The 17800-nt window shown below is 50.7% G+C and overlaps 1 protein-coding gene across 2 annotated transcripts in view; it reads left to right on the forward strand.

Moving 5' to 3' along the window:
- Window positions 1–17800, forward strand: part of GALNT14 (polypeptide N-acetylgalactosaminyltransferase 14) — a 105019-nt gene that overhangs the window by 40945 nt on the left and 46274 nt on the right. For both annotated transcript variants that reach the window (XM_076334713.1, XM_076334715.1), the window contains exon 2: window positions 253–422. In XM_076334713.1, the coding sequence (XP_076190828.1) occupies window positions 253–422 (170 nt within the window). The remainder of the gene's footprint in view (window positions 1–252; window positions 423–17800) is intronic.

A 17800-nucleotide genomic window follows, 5' to 3' on the forward strand; every position in this document is an offset into this window, starting at 1 on the left:
GACCTGAATTTGGTTTCAAATTAGTCATTTTAAATTCAAATTGGCAGGCTGTCTTTGACGTGCTGTTTCAAGACCTAAGAAAAAAAAAAGACCCTGAAGACCTAATGAGGCTCCTTGTTAGCCTGCTCTTGCGATGCTTGCCTGTGCCGCAGGGCTGACCGACCTCCAGCGGGGCTCGGGAGGACCTCTGGAGCGGGGTCAGGTGTCCTCCAGTCTCTCCTTTCTCTAACGGGGCTGACTTTGTGCGCGCAGGGCTCGGACGTGGACTGGGACGACCTTTGGGATCAGTTTGAAGAGCGGAGGTACCTGAACGCCCGGAGGTGGAAGGGCGGCGAGGACCCGTACCGGCTCCATGCCTTTAACCAGCGGGAGAGCGAGAGGATCCCCAGTGACCGCGCCATCCGTGACACCCGCCATCACAGGTTCTGCCTCCCCCCCCGATTTCTCCTGGTCTTCCTCTCGAAGCTTCATTATATGGGTGGATAGTCCCGTTCCTCTGCAGGGCTGTGGTTTTGGGATGCTAGGTGGGTCTGGGCCCTTCACCCATGCCCAGTGGGTGCGCTTGGGATTGGTTCTGCCTGGGTTGTATTTTTAGGATTGAATCTTTCGTTTTGCTTGATTTCTTGGCATGTCTGGCAGTCCTAAACCTATTAATTAAAACCTGTATAAATTATTCCAGGACCATAGGGAAAGAAAGGAAAAGCCTTTTATTTTTCCTTCAGAAAAGTAATGGGTGTGCGAGGGCGCATCTCCAGAATGGGCGAAGTCTTCACTGGTGCTGGGAACTCTTGCTTTGCAGAGGATGCAATGAGACAGTGCAAGGGGGATAAAATAACTGTTGAGCACTTATTTTGCTCTGCAGAGAGAGGAGTTAATGTGGGGAGTAAGGGACTATTGCTGAGGGAGGGGGAGAGGAAGCTAAGCACCATCAGGGTCAAAAATATCCTTTGGCTCCCAGAGGACCTCTTGAGGGAGGCAGGGAGGATTGCAGCAAGGGTTGCCTTGCAGGACCCGTGCTCCCTTGCTGCTGTTAGTGTGGGAAGGGCGGGGTGGGAGTTTTGGTGTACCCCCGCTTGCCTTGAGTGCAGCTGTAGCCTCCCTCCGGTCGCCACTCCAAACTCATCGGGGAAGAGCTGCCCTTCGTGGCTGCAGGTTGTTGATGGTCGGTGGGGTTAATTGTTAGTCTGCTGGACGGAGTGATGCTGGAGTGTCCCGCTGGTGTAGGAAATACTCCCAAGGTTCCCTCGATGCAGTTTTCCTCCTTGTCCTCTGAGGGCACAGCGTATGCCTGGCCCCAGCCTACAGCTGGTGCAAGCCCTTCCCGAGGAGCTGTGTCTGGCATTACATCCCAGCCCACTGGCAGCAGCTGTCCTCTACTGCCTTCTCCTGGGACCCCTTTTGGGGGGAGCCCTGCTCCAGTGGGAGTCCTGTGCCAGACCCAACCACAGCACCTTGCTGCCCACGCTGCCCAGGCTGCACCTTGCTCCCAGGTCAGTGACTCAAATCCCGGCATCTGACCCGACTCTGAATTTCCCTTATTCCAGTCCAAATGCAGCACTTTTAGGCTGAAATGCTGAAACAGCACCAGTTCTCCAGCCCTAAGCAAGCAATGTGCTTTTTTATTTATTCATTCTTTTAGCTCCTTTTCGTAGCAAGGACCAGATGCTCCTTTCTCCGGAGAGGAGCTGTCAGCCCTGATGGACGCCTGTTATAGCTGAGGAGAGAGCGAGTGTGCTATTCCTGGAGAGAATTAATGCCAGGGATATTAACCATCTGCCCTATTAAAAGGGAAGATCGACTTGGCTGCCCCCTTGCCGTACCCCCGCTGTGCGGTGGCAGCCACCTTGTTCCCGGGCGGGCAGATGCGGCGCTGAGTGCTCCTGCGAAAGAAAAGTTCTCATTAAGGAGGAAGCGAGGGCACAGCACGTGGGAGGGGCTGGGGCTAATTGCATTTGCTTCCAATTTCCTTAACCCGGTAATTGGATTCTGATTTATTGAATATGTCTGAACAATGCTGCGGTTGATGCACTATTAGCCGAGCATTAGAGCTGCCATGGAGGAAATGGGGCTGCTGGGAGATCTGGGGGAGGCGCTGATGGGTGGGATGGAGGAGGGAGAAGGATCCGGGCATGGTGGTCGAGGGGGAGAGGGAGGTGCAGAGTTTGCAAAGACCTCTCCGGAAAGAAGTCCTTGCTCATGGCACAGGTGTTCAGGGGGCTGCCGCAGGCGATGCTCTGGCTCTACTCTGCAACCTGGGAGCACGTCCTGAATTGCCCAGTGGAGCTGGGTGGAAAAGTGTGGATGAGCATGGCCTGCTCTTAGAGCAGGGAGAAATTGCTGGTGGCTGTTCAGGAAGAACATGTAAAGAGAATCCATCATAGGGTTGACTAGGAGAGGTCCCTCCTGCAGAGGGGAGAGCTGAGTACCGCAGACTGGGCTAGCGTGAGAGATGGGAAACCCCTAGGGCTCACGCTGTGTGACCTGCCGGAGGCTGTGCTTAGAGAGAGACTTGGTTTCGATGGCAAACCTGGCTTAGGCTGCTTTGTGCAAGCCATTCTGGAAGTGCTCAGACTTGCTTGTATGAATGTGAACCCAAAGAGTCAGACCTCGATTCTTCTCCAGCTGACCTTGGGGGAAGGTGCATCCTAGCTCAGGCCCCACACCAAGGGGCACCACCATGCTAGGAGCCATGCCAAGGTGCTCCTACCCTGCTGCTATTCCTGAAGAAAGTTCGCATGAGGGGAAAGAGACTTTGGAGAGGGTCTTACCCACCTCTTGAGCATGTCCCCATGGACAAGCAGGCTGTCCTTCGGCCTCTCAGCCAGATGTTGTTGCCCCAAGCAGCTAGCTCTGCTCTCCAACCAGGTTTTCAGCGTGTTTGCTCTCCATCTATTACCCCCTCTGTACAACGTGCAGCAGCACTGAGACTCACAGACCTGCAAACCACGGTAATGCCCTGAGACTAGCACCTCGTAGTCCTGATCCTAGTGCCCGGAATGTGGGACTGCTGCTCCTTACAGCCTCTCTGTGGGGTGTTTTTCACCAGGATGGTTGCAGAAGATTTCCTGGAGTTTTCTTTGCTAATCCAGCCAACCATCTGGACTTGCCAACAATAGCTGAATATACAAAATCTGGCAAGGGCTGAGCAGCAAGCTCCTTGCCAGAAGGTCATGGAGAGGGCAAATACTTTCGGCGGGGTGGGATGTGGCACTGACAGCCAGTTGCTTAGCAATGTTTGCTGGATTGATTTTTTTTTTTTAAATTGCAACCAGTGGAATGGTTTCAGATGAAGAGGAATTGCAGTGCTCCGAGGAATTGGAGCTGGAGAAACAGTGGTGGTTCCCCTTGCCTGCCTCTGGCCAGCACGGGGCTGTGAGCTTGTGCTTAGTTTGTGGGTGATTTCAGCCAGGGAAACGCCATTGCTTCTGTGGACTACATCGTGTCCCTTGGCCTGGAAGATCTCACAGCTGGAGCGTTGCTCCTGGTGACCCGCCTGCATTTCCCTGCTATTAACTGCATTCCTGGTTGCACGTTGACTAAGCTTTCAGACTGCATGAAGGGATATCGTTCTCCAGGAGAAGACCACGTGTGGTCCCGTGGTGGTGTATCACATTCCCACCAAGAGTCAAGGTTAAAAAATCCCCGTGACCACAGCAGCAGGCTGGACCCAGATCTAGGTGGCACATCCATGTCATGCATAGCCAACTCATGCTGCTGGAGTGGGTGGCTAGTCCCCCTCCGCCGCAGTAGCCACACGCCATTGGGATTACCTCATCGCCACATCCCACCTTCTGCAACTCCCACTGGCAAACCGCAGGACCAAAACGGCAGTGAGTGAGTCAGTGCCAGGTGCGCGCACAGGGGGAGAGGAGCTGAGGTTTCCAGTATTGCTCAATGGCTTGGAAAGCCGACAGAGAGGATGCGTCGCCCCCAGCCAGAAGATTTCGTTGTGATGGCTCCTGGGCTTTTTCCATCTGCGGCAGACAGCTCCTGGGGAGGCCGGTATTCACCACGTGGTTGCTCCATATGCTGCTTAGGCTGACCTCCACCTCCCAAACGCTCCCTTAGGTTTAATAGATGTGCAGATGCTGTTGTGGCTGCCAGACTAGGCTGGGACACCATGAGTCGTGGCCAGCACCAATCTGAGCTGGGGTTTGTGCTTGCTGACAGCGGTGAAGCAGAGAGGTGAAATCGGGGATGAGGACAGTAGATGAGAGGGTAGTGGCTGGAGGGGAGGTAAGAGCCTCCAGCAGACTTCTCTAGCTATTCCAAATCACGTCAGCCAGCCTCAGGCATCCTCTGCTGCCTGTTTTCCTCTATTCGTCTTGCTTTTTTCCTCCACAGTGCTGATACGAGTTTAGTAGTGCTGTCTCAAGAGCTGGTAGAGCAAGGAGGCCAGGGATGGAGCCCTCTCAAATCCTGGCATAAGGCAATAATCCTCCAGATTTTTGAAGCTCCCTCCCTCCATGAGTCCCAAGTGCTTTACAAGAGGCCCTACCTACGCAGTTAAGCTTGAATTTTACAGCTACTTGAGGGGGTGCGTTCCTGTGCGTATGTGCGTGTCTGAGAGAGAGAAAGCAGCTGCTAAAATCAAGTTGTGATTGAAATGAGAGGCTGGCAGGGATACTGGCAGATACAAAGATCAGGTCTCGCATCGTCTGCTGAAGGTGAGAGCACCCTGACAGCCCGGGGGCCTGGTCACGCCAACTTGTGCACTCTAGAAAAGTTCTGTCCTTGCAGTCTGTCCTGTTCCCTTTGCGGGGAACAACACACACCGTAAGACTTCCTCCAGGTTTCCTCACTCAAACCGTAGTGCCGTGCCAGCTAGAGAGTGTCCGTTGGGTGGGAGACCTGCCCAGGGCTGGTGGCTCTGCTCATAGGGATTGTTCATGGAGGGATGGGAAGAGGTGATGCCTGTGACGTTCCCCTGGGGTAAAGAGCTGCTGTCTTGAGTTCTCGAGGTCCAGAAAAGTCAGGATTTCAGCCCTGAAGCACTACACGCTGCAGCGTTATTTTGACCCATTAATTGCAGCGTGCATCCCAAGGGCGCAGAGGCTGCACGTTCAGCATTACATTGGAGCGGCTCTAGTTGGGGTAGTTGAAAACCTGTGTACACGGGCACGCGGGGCTGAGTGTGCGTCTCTGCCGCTGCACACCTTCCACATGTCCCCGTGTCCTGTGCGAATGCGTTTGGTGCACGGCACGTGAAAGCATGTGTAGACATCCACGTGCAGATTGTGTGAGGGCAGCTGTGTCGCATGCAGGTTTTGAAGTGGCTCCGTTTTTGGCTGAGTTGATGATTGCATCCCAGGAGTGGCAAGCAGTCAAGTGCACTAAGAATATTGTAATATCTTCTTGGAAGTGAAGAGTCGAAGAGGAGAAAAGTAGATTTTGACAGCATTGCCTTTGGCTTAGCGTGTTTATGATCCCCTTGGACTTCTCACATTGCCTTGTCTTCCTTCAACTTCATTGCCTGCTAGACCAAAACCACTTTGAGATGAATCGAGGTGAACACTGGGTCTAGAAATGCAGCTAGAAATGCATTTTGTACTCCACATAGGGATTTAGGCATCTTATCTTCCTCACCTGGTTTCTTAAGGGTCCCCAAAGGAGGAACTTAATGTCTGGAGAATGACATGTGTAGAAAAGCCCATCTTATTCCACAGGCAGGACAGAGGTGGGGTTCTGCTCTGCCATCCTCAGCGGTGCCTGAACATTAGACCTGCAGAAGCAGGTAGGTACCTAACAGGTGGCCAAACCCACTTAGAATTCGAGAGAAAGTTTGCCGGGACATTACCTGGAGGGACCTTGAACAGTTGAGAGTGGAACTGAACCTAGAGGTTTTCCTGGCCTACTGTTGCCCTTCCCTTTGCTGACTCCATACATTTCTCACTGTGGCCTCTGGATTGTAGCAGAGCTAATCCGGTTTCCTGCATAATGCAGACTAAGTCCTGAGGGATTCTGTTATTTTTAAAATTTGCTTATTCAGGCAGCGTCTTGTGAGTTGCTGGCTCTGGCTGCACTCTGTTGCAAGAAGTGGTGTGGGTACGGGGGTGTGTGTGTGCATGTGGTCTCCCTGAGCCTGATGTTGCTGAGTGCATCTGCTTGGGGCAGAGGGGTGATGGGACAGCAGGGAGTGGGGCATGTCTGAGCAGAGGTGCCTTGTGTGCGGTGGGGACGGACGGACCTCTGTCCATGAGGACAGATGGAGCTGTGCAGGCTAAGCCAGTCTGGCCCACAGAAGAGGGAGCCAGGTGAGGAGGATGGGGGAGAGGGAGCACTCAAATGCTGCCGCATCTCCAGACTCGGCATTGGTGAAATCCAGAGGATTGTGCAGCCACGTGTGCATGCTGCTGGCTTTGCTCTGTCCTGCACCCTCTTGTGTGGGCTGGGGGTCCCCACGTGGGTGGTACCCCAGGAGAACACTGCCTTGGGGGGGGGCACTCAGGGGGAGCAGGCTGGCAGCACCTCATGCAGGTTGGAGGGGGCTGAATGCAAGGGGGTATGGGTCTCTTCTTGCTTTTGGGGTTCGTTATTAGCTGCTGCATGACTGCCAGCAATATCCCGAAGAGTTTTTCTGTCCCTTGGTCTGTTATTCCAGCTGTTATACTGTGCTCTGGGCAAAGCCACGGCATCTGTGATTTCATTACAAAATAAGATTTGTCACATTTAGGCAAAATCCTGTATGGGTGAGGGCTGTCCCTGGATCTCTTGCCAGCAGAGCATACTCTGAGGCTGAATTAGCTGGGTAAGAGGAGATCTGGGATCCCCCTGCCTTTGGTCTTAATCTTGTTCTTATTCCTAACTACAGGCAAGAGCACAGCATGACCCTGCAGATGAGCAGTTACGCAAATGAATGGTGGAAAACACATTTGAGACAAAAGTGTCTCCATTAGGAAACAGCATGATTGCTTTCGTCTCTTGGACACCAGACCCCAAGAGGTTAGCGCTCGACACTGTGTTTTTCCATCACCTCCTTAGACCACGATCTCTGGGGATGAATATATGAGAACAGTCCATCAAGCAGAGCAGGGGTTGGTGTGTGTCTTGGGGATAAACTGGAACCGCCTGAAGAGGCCAAGGTTTTGGTTTTGCCGTCAATCAGCTAGCTCTGTGGCCTAAGTTTAAAACTTTCACAGGCTGGGCAATGTCTTAAGAGACAGAATTGCTCATGCCTCTGTGCAACCTGGTAACCCTTTGGCAATGGTCGAAATAGCTAGCACAGGTTGGCGATGTGAAAGAAGGTATCTTAGTATGTTTTGTAGCTTCTCCTAATGCAGTTGGGCAGCTGAAAGTCAGTGAGACACACGGCTTTGGGCAGCCAGTTCACTCTCCACACACTATTACCAACCACTGATCAACCATTTGAGATCCAGCCGTACCATCTATGTAAGATGGGATAATCATGTGATGCTGGGATTTATTTTATTTTTTAGGGAACTGTCGTTATTATCTCTTCTCATCATAGTTATCCTGTTTTCAAGCTCTTCAGCCCTCCAGGAATTCAGACCTTTGCTGTGCAGGTTGGTTACAAGTGCAGCCAGTTCCCCTAGCTGGGAAAATTTGCTGTCTGCTAACAAAAGACCCAGTATGGAGCTCCCCTTATCAAAACCCACTACCTGTAGTTTTGTGCTAGAGTTTAGACCTGCTGTCACTCCCAGTTTGGACCTATGTGTTGCTGGAGAGCTGAGGCTTTTGAACAAACTGAAGAGTGAAGCCCAAAGCGCAATTTAGAGGATGCAAACTGCGAAGGTCCCATCCGGCCAAAGACTTGAGGGTGAGGCATAGTTTGAGTAACGGTGTGCATTGTGTCCCTCAGACTACCAAGCACTAGTTATTTTGGCCTCCCAGCCCCTGTCAGACAGCTGTACCAGCATCTCATGGTTGCGATGGCCAGTTTGTTGCCCATCACTCCTGGGCCAACACTGGCTTTTGCATGCCTGTTGGCTAAACCTGACCCACCTATGACTATAGGTGGGCCAAACCCCGAGTCTTTCACTCAGAAGAGCTCAGTTCTGCACTTTGTAGGTTCAGTCCATCTGGAGTGCTCATCACACATAGTGGCATTTTGCACTTGGTCTTCTGGGTGAATTTGAACTTGAAACTCCAAGGAGGTTTGAGGAACAGGTATGTGATCAAAACCCAGAGAGATTGTTTTCAGGTGGCAGAGAGAACAAGGAGTATTGAGATTTGCAATTGTTGGCAGCTGAGCAATGGAAGCAAGACAGCTATTAATCAGAAACAGGCATTTCATAAAATCATAGAATAATTCAGGTTGGAAGAGACCACAGGAGGTCTCTGATCCAGCCTCCCTGCTCAAAGCGGGGTCAGCTACAAAATCAGCCTAGGTTTCTTTCTTGTTGCAGAAACCTCTGAGCCCTCTGGGACTCCTGCCTCTCAGGCTTGGCCCAGCATTTTGTAAGAGCTGACATAATTTACAAACCTTGATTGCAGCGCACATAATTTGTAGTTCTTCTCCCCCAGCTGCCTGCGTTTGTGTAACAAGCTTTGAAGTTGCTTGAATAGCTGTCCTTGCAGCACTTGCATTACCCGTATCTTTCCTGTCTTGCAGACACTGTGGGCCCTAATTCTCCAGTTGCTCACAGTGAGTGAATTTAAATGAGAGGAGGGGTCGGTGCACATCGAAGCATGCTTGCTAAAGCCTCCTGTCCTCACTGCCTGCCATCTTTTCCAGGATTGATCATTATGTCAGTAGCAAATCTGTGTTTCAAATCTGTGTACCACTGTGCAGACGCCCTGATGGAGGACTGCTGAGGTGACTGGATGCCTTCGTCCATGTGATTAACAAGCAAGAGTCTGTGCTGCTGCTTGGGCGACATTGGTATGTTCAGTGGTCTCAGGTCGTTCTTGGTGGGACAGCAGTGAGGGGAGTTCTCCTCTTTTGGGGTTCATGACCTAAGAGGGATGCACTTAACTACTGCACTCGTGTATCACTTCTGGCTTGACATTGCAAGGCTTTGCCAGTGGTGGGGTTGCTTAGACTCCAGCGTAGTCGTCACAGTGTTTCAGTATCAGCTTCTCATGCTGCTTGGGCTCTGCAGCTGTTTTCATGCCCTGCTTTCCAATGTGCATCCTCTACAGTGCATCCAGTGCAAGATGTGGTGTCCTTAGCACTGCATCCATTCAAGACTGCCGTAAAGACGCAGTCTCCTCATGTCAGCTGGCCAGAGCTACATCAGCAAAAGAGAAAGCCTTAAAGGATGGGCTGAAAGCAGCACCCTATGTTTTCCCTATGTTTCCATGCACTTAGTCCCTGGTATTTCAGAATATGCTGTCCATGCAGAACTCCACAGTTTTTTCCTTCATGTTCGTGTAAATCCAAAACCACTTCACTTCTTCCAGTGGAGAGGTTCTTGATTTATGTGCGTTTCTCCGAGAGAATAGGACCCATAATATGAAGTGTTTCCTGCTAGGGATGCCTGGACTCACTGGAAGACTGACTGTGACCATCTGCTTTGCCTTTCCTCATAGAAGAGAGGAAGGTCCTGGCTAAATCCTGCCTAGACTGCAGGGCTGCAATCTGTCCAGACCTCTGCTCAGAGAACATTGGGGAAAAAATTGGAAAAAAAAAAAGGTGACCCTGACTCCTCATTTTAAGCTGGAACTGAAACTCCTAAACTTCTCTCTTTCCTAAGGCTTGAGAAAACTCGGTCAGAGACAAAAATCCCACTCCCACTCAGGGACAAAAATCCCATGGAGTCTCCACTCCATGATGTTGCCTGAAAGTGGAGAAAAATATTCATCGGACCATTTTAGCACTGCAAAAAAACAGTGTTTCATGTTCTCCTGCTTCTTCTGGAGTCGGCGTCTTGCATGGATGTAGGAACACCTGGTAAGAAGTCGGTAAGGTGCCTTTTTCTGATAGCTGCACCTACTGCTTCTGGAGAGCTCACACAGGGAGTGTGATGGGTCTCTCTGGGGACTCACTGGCTGCGAACTGGGCTGGAAATTCACAGTCCTGGGAAATGGCTGGTTGGCCACTCCTGTCCAAGTCCCCATCCTGGGAATGGCTGTGGCCACCCCAACGCGTGACAGTGTCTGTGATGTTTGCTGCCCCGTGTTTGTTGTCTGGTGGCCTGTGGAACAGCTTGCCAGGCAGAGGAGGGCTTTAGGAGCAGGCCAGCTAGACCTGATGGCTTCTGAGACAGACGCTGGTGGCTTCAGGGAACAAAACTTGATGAATGCGATGATCTTTTTCAAATATCTCTTTCCATCTAATGCCCTCTTCTGAAGCTTTTTGTTTTTTTAATGGGGGGCGGGGGGGAAGCATTGATGAAAAGGGGCTGCATAAAATGGGATTATGGTGGGCTTGAGGTCTGGGAGAGGTCGCATCTCCCCTGAGATGGCTGCCTGTGTCTGGACTGGGGACTGTCCTTGGGCAACACTGCTGGCCAGACCATCAACCCAACATCCACTTGTCCAGAGAGCCTGTTCTTCCCTCCTCAGATGTGATGGGGCTTCTGCCGCAGTCCATGTTGGCTCTGCCGGTGCTTGTCCTGGAGCTTAATATGTGTTCCACAGGCCTCACCGACACCTGAACCACTCTGCATGACTTGCACAGACCTCCCTGGGGAGGAGAGGGGCTTCCAAGTGCTGAGATCCCAACCCAACCCCAGATTTTGCTCTGATGTCCTCAGCAGCCTGCAATGCCGCTGTGGCCTCCAGCCCCTGTGTGATTGCTCCTAGAGCTGGAGGTGGTGGGTCAGGTCAGCCAACAAGTGACTCCTAGGCAGAAATGGAGGGTAATCTTTACCGCCAGGCTACCTGCATCACAGCAAAAGGACTGCCACCCTGTTGGTTTCAGTGGTGTTATGTCTTCCTCACCCTGGCAGCGCAGTGGCTCCCCTCAGGTTTTCGGGCCACAGCTCAACTGATCCCAGGTTGTGAACTGTGCCCTGGAGTCACGGAATCTGATGCTGGATGTTTGCGACCACCAAGTGGGACAGGATCTGAAGCACCATGAGATATCGCGGTTTTGTATCTTGAGGGGCTGCCTAGAGAAAGGCAGGCTGAGGGGCTTTAATTAAAAATGGTACTGGGAAGGGGTGCTGCAGCAGAGGCAGGGGGAGGCTGGTGTTTCTTCAGGAGCAGGGTTGGTTGTGTCTCGATCATGGAAGCTGTAGGGAAACAGCAAATGTGATGGTGCTTATTCTGCAGCAGTGGATTTGCAGTCCTATTCCTCCCCCTCCTTTTCTTTTTTTTGAGTGAGAAGGATGAGGGCGACTCTTGGGAAGGAGTTGAGGAGTGAGCTAGACTGTATGAGGAGCTGATGGAAATGTATAGGCGGGTGTTTTGAATGCAGGAGGATGTGTCAGTTAAGTGGCTGTGTTACTAATTCTTTTTCTGGAGGGCAAAGCTAGTTATATCTGAAAGAGCTGTGCTAGGAGTGTGAGTTATGGCACTTGTCTGCGCAGCGAGCAGAAACGATTCCTGAGCTGTATTCTCGGCTAAAAGATGTCTGCAGAGCAAAGGGGATCGGCAGTGCGGGTACTAGGGGAGCCCATAGGATCTTGGTGTCTTGGAGCCCAGCTCCTGGCAGGGAGGGTGACTCTGGACTGTTCCAGGTGTAACATTAAATTTCCTATGTGCTGTGTTTTGTTTCTCCAAGTTGTCCCTTGTCCCAGCCCCACCGTGCCTCACTGGGTAGGAGGAGCATCCACACGGGACAGGCATCCTCCTGAGAAGAGTCCGAAGAGCTCACTCAGGAGCAGGCACAGCCTCCATCCTAGCTGTCTCTTCCCTGGAGAACGCCTTTATTTTGTTTGGACTGATGTTTTGCTTGCCAAAAATTGCTGTTTCAGAGAGAAAAAAAGCTGAAAACACTTTCTCCCCCCTGTCCAACTGATAGATTTCCTTCACCTGAGTTATTTTGGTTTTGTTTCCCTGTGAGACAGTTTTGATTTCATTTTGGAAATTCCCACCCACCCGTCCATTGCATTTTGCCAAGAAAAACGCACGCACAAAATAGTTCTGGGTCTATCTGAAATGACTCTTCCCTCGTCCTTTTCCAATTTCTCCATTTAATCTGCTTGCATCCCAGCCCTCTTCTTAGCAGCCTCAGGGGGAGATGATGTGTGCTGTACCCCCTGATGAGGACTGCTGTGCAAGCACTGGGGGGACCTTCTTCTTCACAGTCCTTGTGGGAACTTGCTTCAGCGGTTGGTTCCCGCCATGAGAACAGGGTTGTCGTTGGGATGGAAGAGTTGGGGGAGTGCTTGGGGTTTCCCTCATGTTGTGCAGACCAGGGCATTGGAGCAACGAAGAAAGAGACTGCCCCAGAGCTGGCACCAGCAGCGGTGCCTGGGGAGAAGGGGCTTGGACTGATGCTCCGGTGCTGGAGCTGTGAAGCTCTTGACTGAGTCGCAGTGCCTTGGTTTAAAGCATCCCCTGTACCTGAGGGTGTAGACTAGGACAAGCAGAATACATACAGCCTTTGGAGTGCAGTTTTGCCTGTGTTAATAGTTCTACGGCAGGTTAGTTGGTGTTGAGAAGTAACTGCTGGTTAGATGTACTGTTAGCCCAGAGTTGAGATGCTGTCTATCCATCAATACCACGTGTCTCTATCCAGTCTCCAGTCTCTTGCTCAGTCCCTTGGGAAACGGCAGAGCTAGTACTGCCAGGGCTAATTATTCCTCAAGATAGAAGACATGTGATAAAATATTAACCTTTTTCAAAAACAGAGTCCCAGTTAATTAGCTCCACTTCTGCAACACATTCACCCAGAGATAAAAGCTCGTTCCCCAGATATCCAGATATCTGTCTGTGGCGCAGTGATCTTTCTGCATGTCCTTGTCATGATGGGGGACAGGGAGGGGGGAGAGCTGGGAATTTAATAAAAGACAGTGACCTGCCGATCTCTGTGCCCTGAGGATGAACCGCTCCATTTCAAGGTGAGTGGCATCCGGGCACAGGTACTGCTGCTTTCATTCGAGAGGCTGAAGCTGGAGATGGAGATGGAGTGAGCGATGGGATCCGCTCTGCTCCTCACGCCTGGGTTACGTCGGTGTTGTCAGTGCCGCATCTCTGGAGCCTGAATTTGGGGGCTATGTGGGTGGACAGGGCTCGGTAGAGCTGAGTGAATAACTGTGTTTCATTTTTTTGGTTATTTAAGAAAAAGAAAAGCCAGGAGTTAGCAATTTCAGGATAAACCAAAAGCAAAACTCCCAGTGAATCTAAAAGTAAAAACACAGGAAAACTTAAGGCCAAAGAGATCTGTTTTTCTTATCCTGAAAAGGAAAAAAATTCATTTAGATCTCAAATGTTTTTGACACTTCTAGTCATCTAAAAATGACAGGCTGTATTTAAAAGCAAATGATTTTGAGTATCAAATGAAAAGTACAGGTTGGTCTCCTCTGGAACAAATGATGTGCTGGAGTGGAAGTGATGCCGCAATGCCTGTCGGCAGCTGCAGGAACTGTCGGTGGGAGGACGTGGTATTGCCGTGGCGGTTGCTGCGCTGGGGGGGAGGGTTTCTTCCCACTGGAGGGAGGGATGGGGGTCTCTGATAGACCAGGATTGACTGCAGCCCCAGCCATGGCCCTCAGGATGGGTGTGCCAACACCGGTCAATCCATGGAGGCATCGGGTCTCCTCTTTAAACTCCACATGCCTCCTTCCCTGCAATGGACAGAGAGGATCCTGGGGTTTTTATAGGGAAGAGAAAGCCTTGCTTGTCTTGGTGCTCATCGCAGAGAGCGATGTGTCGCTCTCCTGAACCATACCGGGGTCTGCTGACGACTTCATGATGGACATCACTTCATCACCAAGTGCTTTGGCATTCCCAGGGTGCCATTGATCACTCTCTGCTAGAGCCATCCTCTGCCTTTGACTGCTATAACATATTGACCACTTGTCTTATAGTTATTACGTGCCATCGATTACTCTGATAACTTGCTCCAAGTAATTCTGACAGAATGAAGTTGTTTGTTTAACTTTCATGCTTGTCTCGGTATCTCTGTTGACCCAGTATGTTTGCGTAGGCTGAAATCGAAGTCGAGTATTAGTAAGCAATGAAACCTAATTCTCTGAGGCTCGCTACTATTGATAATTAAGGCCATGAGACAGTTTCTTCCATCAAACTCTTGTTTGTTTTTTCAGTTACCCAGCGCCTTAAAGTCCTACTCCATCAACTGTAGCAAAAGGGCGATCACAGGCAATGTTTTGGGGCCATTTGGGTGGATTTTTGCTGTAAGTGCTGCAGATTCCTGCATGCATAAAGAGTTTTTAAGCTATCACAGCGTGGAGTTGGGTTTGTGCTTCTCCAGTTATGACTAAGGAGGCGTTGTGGGGATGGGGACTTTCTCTGCTTTGATTTGCCATGTGGTGCCAGGAAGCTCTGGTCAGAAAGTGTCCTCCCTAATGAATCTTTACATCCGTGGTTCTGACCCTCTGAAATGTAATTTCAGGTTGTCCTGGCTTCTGAAGATCTTTAATAAAGGATTGGTGGCTTTCCAGGAGGGTGCAAGGTGCCAGATTTTGCTTTTACTTTCACCAAGTGAAAACCTTTGATGTCAGTTCTGGTATTCCAGTAAAACTGGCATCAGAAATTTGGCCACAATTTAAAATTCTAGTGAAAACAAAGAAGGTGGGTTTTTTTTGTTTTCTTTTTTTCACTTTTGTTGGCTCCTTTTTTCTTTTTGCCTCAGTTCTGAGGAAGGGTGGGGGGAGTCAAGAAGCAAGACAGACCCTGAGTCTGTGTGGAGGGCCCTAGAAGTCTGAATTATTCATGAGCTGCTTTGCAAATCAAGACACACAATCTGGTTTAACTTGTTTTAAAATGCAGCCGTGCTATTCTCTCCTTCCTTTCTAGAGGGTTCTCTTTTTTTTCCCCTCCCCTTTTCCAAAGGCAAAAATCCAGCTAATTTTTAATAAATTATAAATGCTTCGTCTTGTCAGTTTTGAGGTTTGCAGCAGCAGCACGTCACATGCACAGAAGGTTATTTTTGCTTTCTTGCATTTCCCCTTTCTTCGAATTTAGCCGTTTGATTAATGTTTTAGATATCTATCTTGCAGGGAAAAGAAAGAAAGAGACCAAAAGAGGCAGTGAGTTAGAGGAAACAGTAATTGTGCACTAGCCAAATATAGCACTGTTTCAATTTCCAGAAGCTGTGTAGAGAAATGTCCTTCTTGGCCAACCCAAGAAGGCTGACCTTCTCAGGCCAACCTGCCGTTGGGTTGAACCCGGGTTCCTGTTTGCAGGTCTTTGCCCTGGTGGGCAGCGTGCATGGTGGTCCCCTGCCAAGGCTTGGAGCTGCTTGCCTTCAGGCAAGCCCTAGCTGTGACCATCACATTCACGGTAGCACATTGACTTCTTCTGAAGACGGAGGCTGAGAAGACCTCTTTCATCAGTGGCTGCATCTTCTCCTGCCCTCGGGAGGGCTCTTCTCTTTTGCCTGTTTTCTAGTATTTTTGTGGTAGCATGTGCTGGGGAGGGGAGAGGTGGGGACTTGGACAGGTTCCTCTGGGAGTCTAATCTACAGCCAGAACTGGTTCAGCGCCCTGGCAGCGTTTTCCTGATGGTCTTCCTTACAGTTTTACCCAATTACGTCTAGTTAAAGCCTCCTAAATAATTCCTTGTCAGCTCTGATGCTAACCACCATTGAGTATTTGTTGCAGATGTGCCTCCTCACCCTCACTCAAGCCCTTGCACACCCCCAAGTCATCTGCTCAACCGGGGATTCCTCTCTCTGTATCACCCCCATTTCTCCCAGCCCCAGCAGCCACTGAGGCTGTTGCATGCCACCCTGGGGATTTTTCAGTCCCTTTTTGGGAATGCAAACCTGAGGCGCATGCCAGTCAAGCACAGAGAAATCCTACCAACCTTTCTCAAGGGTATTTTTTCACTTTGCAAGCCAAACTTGAGCTGGCGTTCCCTGCAATCACGTGGCATCGCCAGCTGACATCTGACTCCTCATCCCTTCTTCTTTCCTTTTGGCTTTCCTTCTTTACTTTACCTTTTGACTTTCCAGAGTCCTCCACCTTCCAGCTGATTTTTCAGCCTCTCTTTGCTCTAGGCCTTTTGGTGTTTTGGTAGTACCAACCTGCCCACAGACACGGCCAGCCCAAGGTGGACCTGCAGGACCAGGATAGATGCAAGAGGGTCTGCAGCAGGTAGCAATCCCCGCAGCCACTGCTCTTCCTATCGTGCTACAAAGGTCACATATATGCTCTGAGGAGCGACATTCACACTCAAATTGTGATGTGTCCTGGTGGAGTGGTCAGCATCAAAGCTCTTGGTGTTATGGAGGAAACCCCAGAGCTCTCTCAGGAGGTCTTTGTCCCAGATCCGACTCCAAGTGCAGGATGTGCAAGCAGCCTGCTTGCTGCTAGCAGCCATCCCCTGGCACAGCCCCAGGTGCCAGCCAGCGCACGCGGTACATGTTGGTGCTGGAGATGTGCAGCAAGGCAGACCATGGTCAGTCCTCCGTTTGGCATGGAGTCCTCCTCATCCTGATTGAGGGGGTGCAAAGCATACCCATGGAAGGAGGAGGAGATGCTGGCATACCTTGGAAAGACAAAGTAGGATTCTGAAGGTCTCTCAAACCTGAGTGACAAAATACTTTGAGGTAACGTGCAGGAAGGATGGCTTGGGGAGAGCCAAGAGGAACCGAGGGTGGTGACTGTCATGAAGAAGGCCACCGACTCCTCTATGTGCTCCAGTCATGCAAATACTGAATTGTCGTGTCCCATTTATACTGTTGTATGAAACTGACACATTGACTGTAACGTAAACAGCGCTTCTTGGATTTTCCATCTCAGGAGGGCATGAAGTGATGATTTTTTGAAAGGTACTCTGCAGTCAGACATAAGTCACTAGGCTTAGTGCACGGATAACTGAGAAATGCACAGATAACTGGGAAAAATGCCAGAGCCTGTGTTACCCAGAGGTCAGGTGAGACAGTGCATGGTCCTGTCCAGCAGTAAGCTCTATGAACTCATTAGCTTCCATATGAGTTGGCACATATATTGCTATATAGCTGTAAATCACAACATGTCCAGGGTTCCTATTTTTAGAGTATTTTCGTGGAAGTCGCCTGTAATTTTGCTTCAGCTCAAAGATAGGGTTTAGGCACAATGGTTTCCCACTGGCTGGGGGCTATGCCACCCTGAGAGGTTGTCCTGAGAGGTATGACCAAGGTGCCCGCATGTCCTGCCATCCCTGCAGGTATGCGGAGCCCGGCCATGTTCGCTACTGGCCGGGGCAAGGCAGCTGGGGCTCTAATCTCTTCCTTCCCACCGGTGACTGTTTGCTTGCCTATGGTGGGTGGCTTCCTCGCTCCCTAGGGCAGTAATTTTCATTTTCCTCCAAGGGAGTCATTTTTCACACCTGGTTGGTTGTCAAGACTTGCTCCAGTTTCCTCTGGGGTCCTGGAGGGAGGAATTGCAGTGACTACACCAAAGACGCCCAGCCACAATAGTTAGGTGAAGCAGCTCAACCCAGAGAGGGCTGAGCTGGTTTTCACGATAAGAAAGAAAAACGATAAAAGAAAACTCTCCTTGTTTTTCTTTCCTGGACTGCCACCCATTTCCAGAAGCTGACTGGCTCCTGTCCCTTTGGTAAGGCACAGACATGTTTTCAGCATCTCTGGTCTTCTCCACTTTCCCTGCCACCCTGTCTCTCCGGCTGGGTGTGGGGTGACAGCAAGGTCCCTGAGAGGTAGTTGTTGACTGACTGGTGTGTAGCCTGAGCAAAGCTGTAGAGGCCTCTCTCAGGCATGGATGACTTGGTCCAGCCCAAGGCCAGGCTGGAGCAGAGGCTTGCTCCGGTCCTGACTGGCTGA

The sequence above is a fragment of the Aptenodytes patagonicus genome, chromosome 3, assembly GCF_965638725.1.
Source record: "Aptenodytes patagonicus chromosome 3, bAptPat1.pri.cur, whole genome shotgun sequence".
NCBI lineage: Eukaryota > Metazoa > Chordata > Aves > Sphenisciformes > Spheniscidae > Aptenodytes > Aptenodytes patagonicus.